Source organism: Agelaius phoeniceus, chromosome 4 (genome assembly GCF_051311805.1).
Source record: "Agelaius phoeniceus isolate bAgePho1 chromosome 4, bAgePho1.hap1, whole genome shotgun sequence".
NCBI lineage: Eukaryota > Metazoa > Chordata > Aves > Passeriformes > Icteridae > Agelaius > Agelaius phoeniceus.
Window position 1 is genome coordinate 30,076,119 of NC_135268.1, and position 13,602 is coordinate 30,089,720.

Here is a 13,602-nt window from a genome sequence, read left to right on the forward strand (position 1 = left end):
ATGTTCAGAATGAGCCAAGGGGACAAGAAGCAGCTGCAAAGGATGATGAGATAGAAGAGCTTTAATAGTCAGGGGCTCTTCTGGCCACCATGGATGGTTTGATGCAACTGACACAGACATGTGCAAAAACCAACTCTCCTTCACTTTTTTTGGGGAGGGCAGGTGGAGAGGGTGTAGTGCTCAAGATATATGCAGACCACTGCAAAGCAAATGATGCATTTAGATCCTGATCTGCTGCACAGTTGTCTTTACAGCTTGAGTACAGAGATGATGTGGGTCTGCAATTCCTTGCTCTTTCATGGGGGCTCCTGCACTCCCACACATCACTATCAGCTGCAGGGATTGCTGGAGGCAGCAGATTGCCAAGAGCTTGTTATCTCCTAATTGGGACCCAGGTCCTGGTTTGGGCCCATCTCTAATTGGGATTAGTGAATGCTGAGGATTAAATGAGCCTAGTTAGCTAATTAGGCTAAATGATAAAATAGGTAAGCAATAATGATATGCAAATGCCCCAACATTTGATTTTCTGACTGATAAGTCTAGGGATGTAGGAAACTTAGACACACACACACATTTTCCCATTCAGCCTGTGTTAAGCTGTTCTGAAAGTGCTGATGGGTATGTAAATCCCTGTAAGCCAATGGCAAGTCCAAGAGGAAATGCAAGTCATAGGTCAAACTGGTTTTTTTGAAAGCTTTTGATCTTATTTAAGAGGAGGAAATGATACTCCTCCTGGTAAAAAGTGCTTCTTGCTGGACATGTGGCTGATGTTAAAGGTCCAGCTCAGGCAAAGCTGAGTACAGATCCATGGTGAAGGGTAGGACAGTGTTTCTGAAGCAGTGAAAAGAGTCTGGTTTCACACAGTGGCCGTGGGCTGTAACTGTGCTGTTTTGTGACTGTTGCAGTGGTTGGGGCTGGAACGCGTCAGGGAATGTTTCATGTGGCTGCAGGAGATGCATCAAACTGCAAGAGGCACTGGCAGTGTTTTTATGGGTGCAGGTCTGTGACCTGCAAGGTGCTCACAGCTGTGGGGTCTCCTTTGTGCTCCATTATAGGTTGCCTGAAGCCTCAGGAAAGGAGTAGGAAATGCAGTGTTTTGGAGGAGCTGCTCCTATTGCAAGTCTGGAACATCCAATACGTGTAACAGCAAATAAATGACCAAGAAGGTGAAAGGGGAAAGGATTTGGTCAGAAGCAAGGTGACAGGGGAAACCTCTGTGACCATGCACCAGCACCATGGGGGTACATCCTGGCATATATGCTCTCTCTGGGACACCACCTTTCCACAACAGTGTCCATAATGATCAGCCATGCCCTGCTGGTAGCCTCCACCCTCACTACTGCAGAGATGCTGTGCCTGGCTCCTCAAGGCAGATGGTGCTGGAACCTCTGGATGTTCACTTTTGGCCCAAGATGTTTTTTGAGGGGAGGCCTTTTGCAGTTGTGTAGGCCCTGACATGTATGGGAAGTTCACATTTCACAGGGAGCTCCTTTAGAAATTGATCCCTCAACATCCCTAATCTGATTTGCTTCTTTGTTTATTTGAGGGGTTCTGTGGGGTTTTTTTTCTGTTTTCTTTTCCTAAACAGCGAGAAAAAAGGAGACCTATGCATAACAAAAGGCAGGAGCACAAAGTGCTGGAGTGCACTGATCCCAGCTCCAGAAGATGGTACCACAAACAGCTGTTGCTTGGCTGCCCACCACCTGAAAATGCATCTACATCTAGTCCTACACAAGCAGAGACATTAGCAAAAACACTCCTTTGTCCTCCACTGTGGTTACATATGAGTTCAGGTAAATATTGTGCTATTTTAAGTGTCTCCAAGAGAGGAGGGAAATGCAGCTGCTAGTGGATGGGGGGGTGCTTTGAAGTGAGGTATGCCTGGAGAAGGGATGAAGGAAGGAGATGCAAGTCCCCTGGGCTTCTTCCCTCTGCAGCCCTTTGCCCTCACAGCCAGCAGCAGGGACTACAGGCACCAAGAGCTCCTCAGGGACCCCAGCTGGGCAACAAATATTAGTCTACTTCAAATGGGGAGCCTGTTGCATTGCATGCAGAGATGTGAAGCAGATCACTGCCATGAAACAACCTTTGTAGTCTTGGCTGGCACCTCTCAGTTGCTCATCACACCTTTTCTCTGGTGACTCATCAGAAACTACTTAGCATGTTTGGAACCCTGCATCCTTGGGGCAGCTCTAAAGCATGGGGAAGCCCAGTGCTGTTGTTGGGGCTCTGCTGGGGAACCAGGCACTGGGGGAGACAAATCAGGCTCTGCATTTGTATTTATGCAATATGGTTCCTATACATCACCCATGTGCCAAAGCCAGGTGAACAGGACCAAAATCATGACCAAGAGGAATGCCTAAAAATCCCACCCATAATCACTGCATTTGAAGATGCCACATTCCTGTGTACTAGCAAAAGCCTCTGCTCCCTGGGCTGAGGAAGGCATTGCAAACCTTGCCATTTGGAGAGGCTGCTGTGAGCAAGCAGCTCCTGTGGCTTTCACCCACTCAGGCACCAGTGGCTTTCAGAGGCAGGGTGTGACATAGCACCTGCTGCCAGCACTCCCACCCTGAGCCCATCCCCACACTTACCTCCCAGCTGCTCCATGCCAAGCTCAGGGAGTGGGGGTTCCCCCCTCCCAGAGAAGGATTTGCCCCACAGGGATCAGCTCTGCCCCTTCCCTGCTGTCGCCACCGCGCCGCAGGCTTCGCGTCCCCCATCTCTCCCTCCTGCAGCAAGTCCGAGCACCTCGCTGGAAGCTGCTCTCTCCCTCTCACCAGGCACCACCACTGCCCTGCCATCACTCTTACCCATCACCATCCCTTGGTTGTGCTCCTGATTTACAGCAGCAGCAGCCCAGCTGCTTCACTAAGATAAGAGGGATGGATGCACATCCCCTTGGAGAGTCACAGAAAAGATGGTCCAGACAAAACCCTTTCAAACCACCAGTGTTTAACTCTTCCTGTGCTGAATATTTCTCTTCTTTCAGACTGCTCCCAGGTGTTGCAAGGCCTTACCAGTGAATCATTGTATTTGACAAACTTGTTTACATTTTTTTCCTGCTTTTTACATGCGTGGATTTGGGACAAATGCAAGACCATGCAGGCCCAGGCCCAGGTGAGAAAATTTGAAAAGACACAATGATGTCAATGATGTATAATCGAGAGTTATCGGGACATACAACCCACCCTGCCCCCACCCCCCCCCCCCCCCAAATTTGACAGGATGGGAGGGGATTTTTAAGCTAGAAAAGAGTTCACTTGTTAAAGTCAATCATTTTATAGCTGTGCAATTATGCCTCTATTCATCTGCAGTAACTTCACCTAGTGAATTTCACATGCTAAATTTTGTTTTGCTTTCACATCTAAGAATAAAAATCCCTTTTTAACACAAGATCTCTAAAGCATCTTATCTTTCCTGCTCTGAAGTCCTAGCAGAGGATCTTAACCAGATGGCAGCCAGGCAAGGTCTATCTCGCATGAAATGCTGACCTTGCCTGGTCTCCTGACCACAAAAAAGAAAATGTTTTTCTTTCCAATTTTTCAGCAAGATAAGTGCTGTGCTTTGGTTTTAATGGCAACCCCACCCCCAGAGAACAAGGATACCACTTTGGTGATGATGACTCAGCCTAAAAAGCCTCACTGAAAAGGAAACCCTTTATATTTTTGTATTTTATTTCTTATGTTATGCTGCCACCATTGGGACAATTTCATTTGGTCAGTCACAGCCCCTTTACAGTTGAAGAGATTCATCTTTATACCCTGGTCAAAGTGTGACTCATTTTCACAGTATATCAAATTTAATTGGGCAGTAATAGTCATACTGCAAGATCAAATGCATCCAAGTGCAAACCTCTGCATTAAGGAGACTTGGAAATTTCCAAAACAAGTCCAGCACAAAAGGCCCTTCACTGTAGCAAACAGTATAGAAGAGATGAAACAAGGTGAGGAGTCTACTTACCTACTTGACTTTTGTTTCTCCTTTAGGTGCAATTTAAAGATAAATGAAAAAAAATAAACATACATAAAAACAAAAAACAAACAAAAAAACCAAACAAAGCCAACCTCTCTGGGAGTTACTGTTCTTGGGAATGAGATGCCCTTAGCTATAATCCCAAATTTTGGCAGAAGTGAACTCCTAAGTTAATCTTGGTGTTGTTTGTAAAGGTATGTCAGTAAGAGTTATACCCTCCTTGACCTCTGACCTATGATCCCTCACCTTTGATCCTTGACCCTTACCCTTTACCCCTTATCCTTGGCCCCTGGCTTTTGAGCCCTGTCTCTGGAGCCTGGACCCTGGTCCCTAAGTATCTGCCTGCCCTGCCGGTACCCAGCCCTGCTGCTGTGTCCTGTGACCCCAACCCTGGTGTGTAACCCTCAGCCCCCAGCCCTGCCTGTCACTGCAGCCTGCACGTGCCATCCGTGCCTTTCTGGGGTGCTCTTGTCCTCCTGGGAGGGTTCTGCTGCTGGCCTGCTGTGATGATTGATCCTGCTGCCACGAGGGTGAAAATGGCATCCTTAGGGCAGTGCAACTTTCTGCTGCTGTTTTTGTTTTATTTTAAACTAGAGAGAAAAATTACAGTCTGGTTTAAACACAGAAGAGCAGAGGAGACTAGGTCTTGACAAAAACAGCAGATGAAATGCAGAAAGGTTTAAAATATACCCAAAAAATGTGATTAAAATGTGATTAAATAAGGTTAGATGTTGGTGCCAAATTATTGATATGTTTTATTTAATAGTAAAAGAGGGAGGAAGGAAGGGAGGGAGTGACAGGGGTTAGGTAGAAAGGTGTCATCCTTCCAGGGATCCCAACAACATCTCGTTTCTCCCCTCCATCTGGTCTTCTTGGTGGTGAGGGTCCCCCACAGCCAGGGCCATGCTGAAAAGGACAGAATCCAGTGGGATTTGTGCTGACACCTTGACTTGCTCTGTGAAACTGGTAAGTTCTCAGTAGAAAATAGGCCCTGGATCTCACAGTTCTTTGTTGCAGATGGCTAAAAATGGGAACATGTTATTATTAATTATGTACTATTCAGTGAGGGATAGGCTGTCTGTGTCACAAGTTAGGTGTGGTACAGGACCTCATTCCAGTTGTGATCTTCAGTTACTTCTCTACCAAACCCAACTTGCACCATGAGGAAGAAATTATAGCTGTAGTAGCTGCTTCCTACCACCTAAGAAGTGTTGGATTCCTTCTACTTGCAATGACTTCGGCAAGGAAAGGGTTAAGCCCCTCAGTGAATTTTCTCTCCAGACTTCCAAAGGGCAGGTGGCATTTCTTTTTTCATGTTCACAGAACAAGTAGAACCATTTCCAGCTCCTGCAAGGGAGCATTTTGTTTGAAAACCTGGGAAAAGCCACTTTCAGGAAAATGCAATTTTCTTCCCTTTTTTTTCATGTTTTCCAAGTTGCTTTCTTAGACAAACAAACTGGTATAAGGAATTTTCTATAGCTGGCAAAAGCCCATTTGATTACAATGCCCTCGGGACATAGGTATCACAAGGCAAATTAGATTCACCTGGAGTTCCCCAGCTTGAACAAAATTGGAGTAAAGTACTTGCAAATGACTTCGTAGCCAACACAAAATATCATGTAAATATAGCTTAAATTGCCATATTGAACAGAGCTCAGATAGGAGGAAGGTGGAGGACCAAAGCAAACCCCAAAGAGTGTTGAGGGATAAGAGAGTGGGAAGGATGAGGTTAAGGAGTTGTGGCTGTCACCATCTCTGACAGACTCTCATTTCACCTTGCCTAACTAGCTGTAGTTTCCTTTCAGAGCTGGCTAAACAAGAACAAGATAAAAATCGATACAGACTAGTCCTTGGGACACTATTAATAGCAAATACAAGGCTGTACCATGAACAAGAGTGTGGATATAGGGGTAGTTCAAGTCTTTCTGAAATCAGCATGCAAGTGTTATCTGCAAAACTATTACAGAGACTTGTATTTTGTTACAAGTATAAAATTCATCAGAAAATAAACCCTCCTGCTTTCCAGTTGGTCCTCAGAGGGTCTGGGTGCAGCTAGGTTTATTTTTTTTATTATAACCAATTCAGCACTGTAAGTTCAGTTGCCTTCAGTAAGATCCCAGAGGCATCAATACAGTGGGTCTCATTCACAATCAGAAATTCAGAAATAGTGCAGCTTACCAATGAGACACTGTAAGTCTGGTTGGGTTCAGAAGAACTTGCACAAACACTCACCAAAAGTGCAGTTTATTGGAACAACAGACTGCAGATTCTTACAGATTGGCAGTAATGGATTCACTAGATATGCAAAATATAAATATGTAGTACTATGTACAAGTGTTTCCACGTATATTTTAGAGGTGCAAATCTTATCAAAGAGGCATCCCAGCTTTGGGGAAGGAGAGAGAAATAAACCCTTTGACTTGTCTGTAAAGTGGTCATATTCTCAAACTCTCCCACAGAGGATTTCAAATACCAAATCACATTTTTTTGAGAAGTGGAAGTGAGAATGTAGTCAAATATTCTGCTAGCTACTAACACAAAGGGGAGGGGTAGACACTTTATACCTAAATGAGGAATATTGAGAGCTACAAAAAGAGACATTACAAAGGCTGTGTGTCTTGGCAAGGGCAGAACAGGACCGTGACACCTGAGTGTCACTCCCTATTCCAGCTGGATTGCAGTGATGAGAATCACCTACAACCTGTAGATAAGATAACCTATCACCCCAACGGCAGGCCATCATGCCCATGGTAATCCCTTCAGCACATATCTCACACCACATCTCATCCCTACAATGTGTGAAGCTGTTTAGAGATAACAGATTAACAGATATATCTGTTAAGCTGAACAATTGAATTCATTAATCACTACAAACAATACAGCAGTGCAGCCACAGAGGGTGGGATTTTCCTGAGCCCAAATGCAGCAGCCATCAGGGAGACCAGCAGAGCAGAACCCTGTTATTTGATAGAGGTCCTGGAAAAGGGCACAAGGGAACCCTCTGCAAGAAGAAAGAACCCTGAGGGCAAATGCAAGTCATACAGGAATTCATCTCACCACAAAAACTAGAGCCTAAATAATTTAAGTGATGTCTAAAAAAAAAACCCCATATGAACTATATTACTCACCTAAGGGGAGTCGGTTCAAAGTTCAGCATACTAAAACCTCTGACTAAAAACTGTGTACTAAAAACTGAACTGCTTAACTCTCACCTAAAAAAAATTAATTTCTCAAATTCTCTCTGCTGCCTGGCTCTTGAAGTTCCACAGATATCCAGATTTGTACCCTGGGAATACCACGGCAGAGCTGAGCACCTCGACATCTATGTCCCACTTAAACTTATGCAGGATCCAGAAACTGTAAAGTTCTGAAGGCTGTGGTACAAAGAGCTTTCTGGGAATGCTTCACCAGCCCACTAAAGATGATCTCCACCACTTCTGCAGAAACTAAAATCCTGCAAAAAATGAACTCAAGTAAGTCCAAATATTATCATGTTCGCAGCCCGGTACTTACTGAGGGGGGAGCAGCAGCACCCACTTTAGAGAATTTGTTTCTATTTTTGAGGCAATTTGAAATAATAAGGAAATAATACCAAGTAGTAGGCAGAGTAGAAAAGAAGGCAACGCCACACCCCAATTCTCCTAAAGCTCTGAGAACACAGAAGGTCCTTCAGGTACCACTCTCTCTCCAAGGCAGAGGTAACCTTTACCCAGCAGCTCCCACTGCGAGGCTGAGAGCCTCTCAGCAAGGAACTGCCCCAAAGGCAGGGCACCAGCAAAGCCATCCAGCTTCCCAGGGCAGGGGGAAAGTGGTCAGGACAAGGCACCAGCAGCCTGGATGCTGGGCTGTGTGTGATGGACTGCAGCAGCCTGGATGCTGGGCTGTGTGTGACGGACTGCAGCAGCCTGCATGCTGGGCTGCATGTGATGAACTGCAGCAGCCTGCATGCTGGGCTGTGTGTGACAGACTGCAGCAGCCTGGATGCTGGGCTGCATGTGATGGACTGCAGCAGCCTGCATGCTGGGCTGCATGTGATGGACTGCAGCAGCCTGAATGCTGGGCTGCATGTGATGGACTGCAGCAGCCTGGATGCTGGGCTGTGTGTGATGAACTGCAGCAGTCTGGATGCTGGGCTGTGTGTGATGGACTGCAGCAGCCTGGATGCTGGGCTGTGTGTGATGAACTGCAGCAGCCTGGATGCTGGGCTGTGTGTGATGGACTGCAGCAGCCTGGATGCTGGGCTGTGTGTGATGGACTGCAGCAGAAGCAGCTCAGGCACAGCCTGCCCAGCACAGACAGCCCACACAACATCAGCAATGAGAAGCACCAGAAAAACTCCACAGTAAAAAAAGCAGGGGCACAAGGGCTGGGTAAATGATGCAAAGCCCTTCACCACTGTGGCCTTCAAAGGTAAGACACCTGGGGATAGGCTTTCAGTACAAATATTATTATAAATATCATTAGGAACTTGGAGTTGGTAAATGCTCCCTTTGGCTCCTTTTATGCATGTGGGATTGAGGTTGAGTTATTTGTGCTCACAACTAGGTCTGAAGTTGCTTTGGGATTGTTCTGAGTACCTAAGTTTGTTTCAATTTATCTCTTTTAAACAGCAGAGAGGGGAGTTCAGGTTGTGTTCATGAGAGTGTCTTGTTAGCTGGCATGAGGCGACCTGAGGCTGGTTTCATGTACTCTACCTGACACATCCCTAACCTGAACTGGATGGTAAAAAATATCCTTGCTTTGGCTCAACCTTTGGTGTTAGGCTGCTTTGCCAGGTAATCCCAGCTGTAAGGAGCTCCAGGCAGCCAAAGTGAGCCATGTGGAAAGTTCATGTGTGTGAAACAGGGAATGTCTGTGGCAGGGATATCTCCATCTGATAGGAGGCTTTTTTGTTACTCTTCCTAGCACTTCTGTGGACAGAAACTAGAGAAAAATTTTTTTGTTGTTTCTTCCTACATTGTGAATGGTGTTCCACAGGGGTATTATGGCCTGCAACTTGCCTCTCTTTTCCTGCAAGGTAAAGGGCACATGGATCCTTGATTTTGAACACAAATAGTTTTTAAACAGCATGTTGAAAGAAATCTTAAGTTCTGGAGGCTTTTGTAAAACCTTGAGGTTTGTTTTTAAACTTAACCCCCCCCCCCCCCCCCAAATCCTTCAAACCCTCTTTTTTTTTCTTGCTGGAGGAGAGTATAAACAACTGATGCTTCAAATAGACAGAAGCACCAGACAGTTACATAAAAACAAACTGCCAGATCCCTGCATGTAGGAGTGCCTGCTCTCAATTCAGTCCTGCCTCTCTGTGCCTGTGCCTGGAAGTAAGTAGGTCTCCCCACCCGGAGGCGACAGCAGCTGGGACTAGAAGCCCGAACTGAAACAGGGGCTTGCAGGCATTGATGATGTGGCCTTAGGCTGTCCTTCATAGCCAGGGGACCAAGTATTTGCAGTCAGACTTTGGGGAAGAAGAGCCACAAAGTTTTAAATCTTTACTACGTGTGTGAACAGCTCGAAAGACCTTTAAGTGAAGCTTTAAGGACATATCCTCCTGTTTTAGAGCTCCGAGTACTTTGGTTGTTGTAGACCTGAATAAAGGGGAAAAGTTATGGTGGGGAGAGCATCCTCATGAGGACTTTATGGTGTCAGCTCTACCTGCCACTTAACATCTGGCTGTAAGAGTATTCATTGTGCTCAGGACTCTTCAATATCAAGGGAGAGGAAACAGAAGCTACACCTACCCAAGTGGTGGGTTTGTGATCAGGTTAAAGTGCATGACAGATCTAGCTTGTCTTCCCTCTAAAGAGCTATTCAGCCATCTAAAGGCCAAGGTTTCTCTCTGAGCTCATTGCATGCGCACAGATGAACAGCAAATCTCTCAGATAACACAGAACACAAATTGTGTTCTGGAAGAGCACAGCCAAATGTTACTTTTTTGAAGCTGAAAATACAGGATTAACCAAGAACACCCTCAGCCGAGCTCTGAGGTTCAATGGTAACATACTGAAAACGGCACCCCGAAAAAATAAGTGGGTTATGGCTTCATTTTAGGGAAACACAGGCAGGGATTCAAAGTGCTCAAGGTGACGAAATTTGCACTAAGTTAATTGTTACACTTGGAACAGAATGGATGATAAACTGCTTTTAACTGCAGTTTGTGAAATAGCCGGGTACACAAAGGGGTCTAAGGCTGGGTGGCCCTAGGTATTAGAGATAAAAAATAAAAATCAGAGCACGTGTGTAGTCGTTGGCACTTCTCCAGGGCCGCAATTTTGAGGAGTTGATGGGGGAGCTTTATTCGACGCCCCTGAGCAGCCTCGTGTCCTCGCTAAGGCAGTGTAATAGCTCCTCATCCCAAACCCGCGCATGATCTCCTCCAGGCTGCTCCTGAAGCGCTTTGCACACAAAGCCAATTAACTCCATTATGGAAAGAAAGCTTCGCGGGCAGTGCGGCGGCTCTGGAGCCATCTGAGCACACAGGCGAGGCTCGGAGCGGGACCTGCCGATACAGAGCCCCGCGAAAATGAGTGGAGTGACTCTGGGCAGGGTCTCTCCCGCCGGTGACCCCACGGAGCCCCAGCCCCAGAGCAGGCCGCCGAGCCGAAGGAAGCCCCACACCGCGGGCGACATGACCGAGACACCCCCACCGCCATCTCCCCCCCCGCGGTGTCTCTGTCCCGGGAGGCGGGGCCTCTCCCGCCCCCCGCGTCGTGCGCCCGGCCCCGCCCCAGCTCGCCATTGGTTGTCGCTGGGGCAGAGCGGCCGCCCCGCCCGCGGCCATTGGCTGGCGGCGAGGCCGGGGTTCCCGGATGCGGCCGCGCGGTGCGGATATAAAGGGCCGGGGGAAGGCGGGAGTGGGCGCAGTTTGAATCGCGGCGGGTCGGGACAGGTTGGTGTTGTCGCCCGGGCTCGGTGCGTGCGGGACGCTCTCTGCTTCAGCCTTTCCCTGCGTGGCACTGCGCTCCGGTTCGCTATGGTGAGGAACCGCGGGGGCCCTCGGGGGGCGGGCGGCGGCGGCTGGGGCCGGGCGGGTTCCGTGCCGCCGACGAGAGGGGGGGAACGCGCGCGGGCTCGGTGGGGGGGAGGGCGGGGGCGGCTGGGGGGGTGGTCGCACGCGCAGTGGCGCCCCGGGAATGGGGAGCGGGGGCCGCGCATGCGCGCGGGGAGCGGCCTATGCCGCGCGGTGCGGCGGGCGGCGCGCACGCGCCTCGCAGCGGCGCGGGTGGCTCTGCGCGGGGGGGGTGGTGGAGGCGCGGGGCGCATGCGCGGTGGGAGACGTCAGCGTCTGCTCTTCTCTTGGCATTGCCAGGCTGGTGGGAAAGCTGGGAAGGACTCTGGGAAGACCAAGACCAAAGCAGTGTCCCGTTCCCAACGGGCTGGATTGCAGGTGAGCATGAGCTGAGGTGTGCGTGAGTGAAAGTCAGGCGGGCCTTCCATCTGTTGGTTTATTTGTGCAGTGTGAAACCTTCACACTCTGCTGTCTGGCTGTTGTCTGGAACGATGTAAGGATCGTGAACCAGACATTAACATACCCAGCGGGTTTTAGATCTTTGCATATCTATGCAGGGAGGAAAGCAATTCCCTTGTGGCCATTGCTGGGAATCGTGAAAGTTGCTAATGTGAGTTTGGCATGCAGTCTCTTAACTGAATTCTCAAGTTCTGAAATGCAGCCCGTGCTTCTGCCACTGGGATTTTGCTGCCCACAATGTGGTTTTGTGCAGAGCCTTTCTGTCGTCACAGCCTGTTCATGCTTCCGTTATTTTGCAGTTTCCTGTTGGCCGCATCCATCGGCACCTGAAGTCCAGGACAACCAGCCATGGGCGTGTAGGAGCCACAGCTGCTGTGTATAGTGCTGCAATCCTGGAGTACCTGACAGCTGAGGTAAAATGCCTGCAAGGGGTGCCAGCAAGTTGGTCAGTCCCCAAAAGTGCCTACTGTATTTGACCAATTTGGACGGGGTTGTGAACTCTTCATGTGCTTTGAGACACTTTAAAAGTGTCTCAAAAAACCGTGAAATATCACTCTGCATTTCAAGCAGCTCCTGCAGTGTGCCTTGTAGGAAAACTGCAGTACGTGAAATAACTTTGAGAATAGGCCATTACACCATGTCATATCTGCTGTAGAACTCTGTCATTGGGAAAACTAAATGCGGAGCTCCAAAGGAGGAACCCCTTGAAAAGAGACATTGTTTGCTGTCTTGTTGTCACTGGCAGTGACACTGTATTTGGAGAAGAGAATTGAACAGCTAACAAGTGTGCTGTTGGTCTCACTTGATTGTGTAACTGTTAAAAAATGGTCTTGTTTCAGGTCCTTGAGCTGGCGGGAAATGCATCCAAAGACTTGAAGGTGAAACGTATCACTCCCCGTCACCTGCAGCTTGCCATTAGAGGAGATGAAGAGCTGGATTCTCTGATCAAGGCAACAATTGCTGGTGGTGGTATGTCAGTGCTTGTTGTTTATGGGTGCTTGGGTGGCATGAACTGTCACAGACTTGAAGTTAGTGTTGTCATTTTATTTGAAGCATGAAGTGTAGGAAAATCATCAAAGAAAAATAGCATGGTCTTAACTGTTGTTCTTTTTTAGGTGTAATACCACATATCCACAAGTCCCTCATTGGCAAGAAAGGACAGCAGAAGACTGTCTAAAGGATACCAGGATTCCTTGTTATCTCAGGACTCGAAGTACTTAATTTGTCCAGTGTTGGTGATTCCAGTGGACTGTATCTGTGAAACACGATTTTGCCTTTTTTTAACTTTGAGAAGCTAAAGCTCCCTTGAGCTTTCTAACAAACCAAATTTCTGCGTTGAAGTCTTAACCATATTTAAGTGTTACCATGGCTTCAAAGAAGCTATTGTGTTTGTAGTGGGTTGTAATTGAGCCGACTGTTTTTAGATTGGTTTAAGTAAAGGAAATGTTTGGTTTTGTACAGACTTTTCATCTACTAGAGTGGAAATACTCAATAAATGTTATGTCAGGACTGATTTGTCTCTTTGTCGTTAACTGGAAAGTCTGGTCTCCACTGTGCAGCTCTTGAAGTTGTTCCAAGAGCATGTAACTGACAACTCTTCCTGCTGGGCTTGGGGCATCTTGAAATACAGCCTAAGAATACTGTAGTCAGTAAATATCATGTAGGGAAAGGGCACAGCGCTTTGTCCTGTAAAGTTACACTCTTCCTAACTGAACCTGCTGTGTCGTGTGCTGAAGTTGTCTTTAGCAGGGCATGTAAAAGGCTGATGTTATTTAAGGCCAGTTTTACTCAGTGTCAGCCTTCATAGAGGGAGAGGGTCTGTCATGGAGGAGTGTAAGATAAGCTGAAGGGGTGTTGAAATTCCATGCTTCACATAATTTTGTGTTAGGGCCTCTCCTTAACTGTTCCAGTTTGCAAAAGCTTTGGACAGACGTCCGCGAAAACAGGGACTGTACTGCAGCACCCTTTAAATTGTGCCATGCAGTAGAATCCTCAGTAGCAGTGGATTTCAGGGGGGGTCTGGGCACACCTTCAGCTGTCCCCCACTCTGCTAGTTGATTTCATATAGCAAAGCCCTGCCTGTTGTGGTAAGGGGAAACCTCCTTTTGTTAAGGCAGAGGGGAACAGTCACTGCGTGCGGTTGGGGGTAGCAAGCTCCCTGCCTT

At 47.7% G+C, this 13,602-nt stretch overlaps 1 protein-coding gene across 1 annotated transcript; it reads left to right on the top strand.

Annotated features, from left to right (window-relative positions):
* Positions 1-10,582: 10,582 nt before the first annotated feature.
* On the top strand, positions 10,583-12,946 carry H2AZ1 (H2A.Z variant histone 1). The gene is made up of 5 exons (XM_054632570.2): positions 10,583-10,945; positions 11,279-11,356; positions 11,737-11,850; positions 12,277-12,406; positions 12,553-12,946. The coding sequence occupies exons 1-5, from the start codon at positions 10,598-10,600 to the stop codon at positions 12,612-12,614; spliced, it is 732 nt and encodes a 243-aa protein (XP_054488545.2). The 5' UTR covers positions 10,583-10,597; the 3' UTR covers positions 12,615-12,946.
* The last annotated feature ends 656 nt before the right edge of the window (positions 12,947-13,602 follow it).

Coding starts and splice junctions, on each gene's coding strand:
- H2AZ1 (XM_054632570.2), top strand. CDS start 10,598: ATGACCGAGACACCCCCACCGCCATCTCCCCCCCCGCGGTGTCTCTGT. Junction 10,946..11,278: donor CTGCGCTCCGGTTCGCTATG/GTGAGGAACCGC, acceptor TGGCATTGCCAG/GCTGGTGGGAAAGCTGGGAA. Junction 12,407..12,552: donor GGCAACAATTGCTGGTGGTG/GTATGTCAGTGC, acceptor GTTCTTTTTTAG/GTGTAATACCACATATCCAC.